General features: G+C 40.3%; 1 protein-coding gene across 1 annotated transcript; it reads left to right on the top strand.

The window, feature by feature from the left end:
• The first annotated feature begins 1,266 nt into the window (after nt 1-1,266).
• Nucleotides 1,267-5,820, top strand: ORMDL1 (ORMDL sphingolipid biosynthesis regulator 1). Its single transcript, XM_009995234.1, has 3 exons — nt 1,267-1,443; nt 3,743-3,894; nt 5,362-5,820. The coding sequence occupies exons 1-3, from the start codon at nt 1,270-1,272 to the stop codon at nt 5,495-5,497; spliced, it is 462 nt and encodes a 153-aa protein (XP_009993536.1). The 5' UTR covers nt 1,267-1,269; the 3' UTR covers nt 5,498-5,820.
• Nucleotides 5,821-7,216: the final 1,396 nt, after the last annotated feature.

The following is a 7,216-nucleotide window of genomic DNA, read 5'->3' as shown; positions in this document are numbered from 1 at the left end:
CAGCGCGGCCGAGGAGCAGCGCGGCTCCCGGGGAGGCCCCGGCTCCTGGCAGGGCGGGCTCCTGCCGGGAGAGGGACCTGGCGCCGCGCTGAGAGAAGGACCCGTGAGGGACAGACGAGGAGAGGTTTGTCTGTGTACGCGGTCAGTGGGAGGGGTAACAGCCCCGCTGCCCGCACCTCGGGCGTTGCGCTCCCGCACATGTGCCCTTTGCGGTGCGCACAGTCTGGATGAAAATCGGCGTTGCCCCGGTGTTCGGGTTTCGGGTGCTATCGCGTCTGGTTTTATTCCACATCCCGCTGTTAGTAGCCCGAACTACTTGGGTATTAGTGCTCTGCAGCACTAAATGTGTGTAAGAAACAAACTTCATCCTCAAATCAAGCTGTTTGGGCTGGTCAAAGAATGCTTTTGAATGCTGATTTAGGAGGAAGTTAAGAAGTCTCCATCCCAGTCCCATAAATGAGTGTAAGTGTCTTACAGATCAGGTGAGTATGAAGCATGCAGTGAGGCTTTTTAAATTATTACAGTTTTTAGTGCAACAGTATGAGTGTCACCTCGAGTAAGTTGTGTCAATCTCCTGAAGAAATCAGTTACAGAATTGTGCCATGTATCCCTGTGTATGTCTTTTACTTAGAAAACTTTTGAACCCATTGGCTCATTTCAGCCAGATTTGAAATGCCTGTCTGCAAACTAACAGATGGGGAGAGGAGGAAAACCTGAAACCTGCACTCTGCTGCAAGAAAAGCCTGCAGAAATTAGTCCTTATTGATTCTTTTTGGTAGTATTTGGCAGGGCAATTGGTAAATGCAGAATTCTTCATTAGCCATAGCATGAATTAGAAACATGAGGAAATCTGTCAGATATGGGAAGTGGAAAGGAACTGTGGATAATATGTTGGTGGGTGGAGGAAGGATTTTAGGGTACAAAAGCTTGATTTCTTACAGGTTTGCAACTTCAGCTTATTGGTGGTTTGTTTTGTTTGGTAGTTGTTTGTTTGTGTTTTGTTTGTTTTGGGTTTTTTTAATATATTTTCTGTAGCAGGCTTGTGGGTCTTTTATTTGTTAGGGTTTTTTTTAAAAGAACAGATCCCAACAGCCTCTTTTTATTGACTTCTCTGTAAATCATACTTGGAAGATCTTGAGGTACATCTTCATTTACACACTGTCTGCTGTTTTAAAACAGCCTTTTCCCAAGTTCAAAAATTGCATATGTTAAGTATTTCTCTAGAAGAGTAGCCTCAGTCTTCAAACAGTTCTGTTTTGCAGGGTAAAAATGAACGTAGGAGTTGCCCACAGTGAGGTAAATCCAAACACGAGGGTGATGAACAGTCGTGGAATGTGGCTGACATACGCGCTTGGAGTTGGCATGCTGCACATTGTCTTGCTCAGCATTCCTTTCTTCAGTGTCCCCGTTGCCTGGACTTTAACAAATGTGATTCACAACCTGGTACGTACCCTTTCTTGCCACAAAAATTTGAAAAGTTGTTCCTACGTACTTGTTTGTCGTAGCAGGAGAAGAGAAAAATAGCCAGGCTGTATGCAAGGCTCATGAAATCCAGCCAGCCAAAGCACCACCTCCGCGTGCCTTATCCACTATAAATTAGTTTGCTGGTTTGGGAAGGAGGAGTGATACCTCATCACTTTTAAGCACAAAACACAGGAAATACTCTTTGCATATTTTGTGATTTTAAAAGGCGTTTGATTTAGCCAGAATCTTGCAAACATAAAATCATCATGCCAACCTACTTTTGCAGTGTTTTGTATGTTATTGGAGAGCTGTGCTGAATCCATAAAATATATTACATTTGTAATGCTTGAATGTTACCTACTAATGTTTCTACCGAAATCTGTTAGTATCCCAGAATGTTTAATTTCACCACTTTACCTGTTTGCTCGGACAGAAACATTTTTGTGCTCTTTTTCTTCTTGCTTTGATTTCTGATAAAGCTAGATTGATCTTAGTTCAGAAGGACTTAATGGTGTCAGTATAAAACTTTGTCACTGTACATGACATAAGAAAGATGTTACTTGAAAGCATTGGGAAAAACCTTGACCCAGGCCCTGAAACCATTTGTTATTCAGTGGATTGTCATTTGCATGATGACTTTTGTATGCAAAAAGATTTGGAAGCTGAAGACCTTAAGAGTCTTTTCTGCCCCCTCTCCCTAAGACGGGGAGGATAATTTTGTTGTAATAATTTGAAGTAATGCAGGTATATATACTGGTCATGCCAAGCTTAGAGAGAAGAGGCAGCAATTTTACATCACACTTGAGGTTTGCTAACTCACCTTTCTAGGATAAACAGCAGAGAAGTGTTGACAGAAAGATAGCTTCTTCCTTATATAGGAAAATGATCATTAACTTTATAGGGTGATGTTGGAAAGTATCCCCTAGAAACCTGTAAAATTTAAAAAAAATCTTTTAATTTTTGTGGCTAGGTTTAAAATGAGTAGTGAGATTGTAAGCATCGTTGGAGCATTTTGTGTGTTATCTCTGGCAGCACCAGGCATGCCTGACTTTGGAAGATGCTGGCAGAGACAGGTATTACTAAATATTTCCTGAATGCCTTACCAAATTCATTGCAAGTAGCTTATAATGACAACAGGGATGAGAACATGCACTGGCAAGGAGCTTTCTTGTGGAACACTAGAAGATGAGTCTAAACTGCACTTTTGGCTATTTCTTTTAAATGGCACTTTTTTGGAAACAAATAATTGAATTGTTAACAAACAAAAATACCCTGGTTTTCAAAAAATGAAAAACTCTTAACTGACTTTGAAAGCATTTTTCATGGTTCTTTCTGTAAGAACCAGTATGAAATAAAAAGTGTGGTAAGCATTTACATCTGTCCTAGAGGTGCCTGTTTAAGTTATTAAAACTGAGATACTGCAAACATCGTGAATTGAAGAATTAATTAAACAAATCAGTTTGCTTAGGTTAATAGGCCTTCAGTCAAGGGGCTGTTCCAAAAAAAAAGTGGAAAAAGATGGGAAGTGACTTGCTAAACTTTCACCTCCTTCATAAGAATGCAGAAGAAATGTGTTTTTTCTATATAAATCTTTCTCTAACAAATTCCCTAGATGCCTAAGAAATTAACACATCGGAAGGAAAGAAAGAAAATGGAACTATTTGATATTTTCTGGTAGGGACTTTTGCTTGGAGTCAGTGTGCTGTCTTTGATAGAAAACAAACATTTGTTAAAACTGGAAGTGGATGGACTCCTCTGTCTGATGGTTCTCTGGGCCTAATCTGCTCTTTAAAAGCAGACCAGACGTGTCACGCTCCTATCAAATAGAAACAGCAGCGAAGAAGAGTCCAGTGTGGATAAGGAAAAGCAGTGAGGAGATGGACAAAGGGAATTCAATAGGTTGCTGGTAGTCAGCTTCTAAGTATTTGTAGTTACTGGGGGGCTGAGAAAGCTCTCAGAAGTTCTTGAAAAATTGGCAGTAGTAGATAGATTTGTTAAAATTATTTTGATTTGATGCAGTTTTTGTCATCTAATGTAGAAGATGAGGCACTGGATAGGATGCCACATATCGGCTTTAATCCAAAACACATCTTGTCTCTTCCTTCCTCTTCTATAATTTGTCATTACAGGTTAGCAGCTCTTCTGGGTGAGAATTCACTTACTCTGTTTTTTTGGTGGTTTTTTTTTTTTCCACAATGCATTGAACAATGTAACACTTATAAAAATACAACTAAAAACGCCACTGTTTTCACTGTGTGCCACTTCTTGTTTTCCCCAGGGAATGTATGTGTTTTTGCATGCAGTAAAGGGAACTCCGTTTGAAACACCTGATCAGGGGAAAGCTAGGCTACTAACACACTGGGAACAACTGGATTATGGAGTACAATTTACATCTTCAAGAAAATTCTTCACAATCTCTCCTATAATTCTGTGAGTTGAAAAACTGTATTACGGATTAGTTGAATCATAGAGCCGTGATTTCAAAAGCTGCAACAAAGTGGGTTGCAATTTACATTCTAAAAGCATTTTCTTCCTCTTGCTTGCTTGTTCTACATCACATAAGTAGGAAGTACATATTTACAGGCCATACATTAAACAGCCTTTCTTTCTTTCTGCAGCTTTCAAAACTGTTAATTCACATCCTGAAGTGGAAGTTTGTGAACAGTTACTAATGGGGCAGGTTTCAAAGATTAGGAACATTGTGAGGAAAGCTTGCTGTTAAGTCTTGAAGTTCTTTACAATATTATGAAATCATAAATACTGAAAATGTAAATTAATTGCCATTATTGCAGGCACATGACACAATTTATTAACCATTTTGCAACTTGTGAGTTATAAGAAGTGTGGCAGTCGTGACTGAATGGGCTCCAAGATTTTGCGTGTTGGTTTTGCTTTGTACAGATTGTCTTTTGTTTACACTAGTTGTGCAAATACATTCAAAATTCTACACTGTTTGTCTCTATTGATGAAAGTATGATTGTGTAACTAAAGGAAATCAGATACCTATTTAATACCCAACTCTAGAAAGTATTTCTGTTTTTCCCTTAAGGAAGTTGTCCACTTTTATGGACAGGAGGGGAAGGGAAGATGCTGCATCGTATTTACAAAGTTGGTTCACAAAGGAGAGAAACTGAAAAAAAACCCCAAAACTGCTAAAAATATGTATCTTCATTTCTTCAGAGATAGTTTTCCACTTTCCAGTGGGCATTTTGTATTCGTAACACTTGCATGTGGTTCTGTTCATGCACTAATAATGCACAAGCAGCTGAAAAAACATACTTGTTTTGCTGGGAAAAAAGCAAAAATTCAACCATCCGATAGCCTCATTTCTGTGACTAGTTTTTGCAAAGAATGAGATGAAATTATTGGCTCAAAGTGTAAAGAAGATGGTAGTGAATTGGATTTTCTGAGGCACGTTTCCTTATTCTTCCATTTGAACAGGTTGTGGACTAACTTAAAAGAAATGTGTGTTGGAAACATCTGCCAGACAGGAAACATTTTAGTATCACACCAATCACAGTTGTGCTCAATAGAAATGATTTTTGCACTGAAAAATTTCAAATGCTGTGTCACTGAGCTTGTTAGGGTAGCAGAACTGAACCTGTTGTCATAAATCAGGCTTGTAGCTGCAGAGGTTTGAGGCTAACTTGAGAGACAGGGAGAAATGCTGGGTGCAAAAAACTACCCGAGAGTTGCTTTTTAGCACCATGAGAAGTATGGGGAGAAGAAACTTAGTTTTTTTGCGGATATTCCAGAGTCTTGGGTGAGATATTTAATACAGGAATAGTTTCTTAATGGGTAAAATGTGACTGGTTACTAAAGCGCTTTTTTCAACAATGCTTTGTTTATTTTAAATAAGGGTGTCATGAGCTAAGCTTGTTCCCTTTTCTCCTGCAGGTACTTCCTGGCGAGTTTCTACACAAAATACGATCCAACACACTTTATCCTCAACACAGCCTCTCTCCTGACTGTGCTTATCCCAAAGCTGCCACAGTTGCATGGCGTTCGAATCTTTGGCATCAATAAATACTGAGCAGAAGGTTTGACACTGACCACCCCTGACATGGCTACTGGTGCTCCCCAGGTGAAGGAAACGAGTAGTCTGCTGTGCTGTGTATCTTACCATATTCAATGAGAGATGCTTTTATGTTTGAGATACAATTTCTACTGCCTGCAGCATTGTCCGGGGTGAAAGTCAAGTTTATAAGACGATGCCTTCAAATACTTCAATGTGAACCAGAAATCCCTAGAAGAAAGATTTCATTGAAGAACTGGGCAGGCCCAGCTCTAAAGCATAATTCTCAGTAAGACTCTGTTTGCCTGGCTGATGCTGGTGACTTGTTAGGAAAGTGCAAGGAACAGTTGAAATGGAGAGCAATGTTTCAGAAATGGAGAGCAATGTCTCACAAATACCCAGTCAACCATAATGGAAATGGTAACTTTACATATAAATCCAGGATCCTCAATGCCAAGGACTGGTGAGGCCGTATTCGATTTAGTAGCTAGTTTCTGCTGTATGGATTGTAGGTGGTGGTGCTTGTCATTGCATTGTAAAAGTTTGTCTCACAGTAAATACTGTGACAGCAAGCATAAACTGATGGTGTAATTCATGCCTTATCTGTTCTTGTGATTTTATTTGTCACAATGACTAAAGAATGTCCGTAACTGTCAGCTCAGGGGATTTCTGCATCAACTTGATGGCTCCATTTATGTTTATGCCTTTACAACTTGCCACTGTTGTGATGATTTCCTTTTCCTTACCAGGATACTGACTTTTCTATGTGTTAATTGGACAGCCTGAAAAAATTGAAATTTCTTGTAGGACTTAGATTTTTGGACTATTTTCTCTGATACTTGACTGGTGGGTTATTTTTCAGTAGCTGAGAGGCCTGCAGTTGTGGGGTGGGGAGGGATCCTGCTGCTGTAGAAGCAGCTCCATTGCAGAGCAGCAATGTCAGAGTATGTAAGAGAAACTCTGTTGGTCCTAAGTTAGAACAGAATCTGAACTACAAGTAGGTGAATAGGCAAATCACATGGACTAACTGAATGCTTTTGCAGAAAAAAGGTACAGGTAACTTGCATGTCTTGGCCATGTGGAGGAATGCTGTGTTGTAGGGGTACTGAGTAATCTTGTATATAATCAACACTGGAACGAGGGTGATGGAGGTACATCTAGAGCTCTGAGCACTTATTCCTGTATCTTGGAAAAAGGATGAATTTTCAAGTCGACCATATGTTTGCCAGGCAAAACTGGCTCAGATGTAACTCCATTTCAGACTTGATTTACATTTCAGTTGCAGTGACAGCCAGTGAGCTGGGGAAAAAAAAAAGGAAGGTAGACGCCCACGGTGGCATGTTTTCTCTTGTGCTGAGAGAATTTTCTGGCTATTTACTTTATTGATAAAGCTGCCGTTTAAAAAAAAACAAAACCGTAATGAGTTATGTTTGTTTGTTTGTTTGTTTGTTTTAGCAAATGGAAATAATTGTGTTATTTGCACAGGCAGTGATAAATTATTAACGTTTACATAATGACCGTCCCAAGGCCATGCTGGCCTTTTGAAAAATCACTGTTTTCTGTACAAGGGGGGAGGATTTTCAGCCACGGCCCAAGTTTAGGGGTGCGGAGCGGCGGTGGGTGGGGCCGGGACCCCCGGTGACGGGGCAGGGGGTATCTCGGGCGCTGTACAAAGCTCGTGCCTTGCCGTGTTAAGATGACTTCTGTTCTTCCCGGCCTTGCCGGCAGGCGGGGCCA

Source organism: Chaetura pelagica, unplaced genomic scaffold (genome assembly GCF_000747805.2).
Source record: "Chaetura pelagica isolate M959 unplaced genomic scaffold, ChaPel_1.0 scaffold33, whole genome shotgun sequence".
Classification (NCBI taxonomy): domain Eukaryota; kingdom Metazoa; phylum Chordata; class Aves; order Apodiformes; family Apodidae; genus Chaetura; species Chaetura pelagica.
This window is presented reverse-complemented; position numbering and strand designations above follow the sequence as displayed.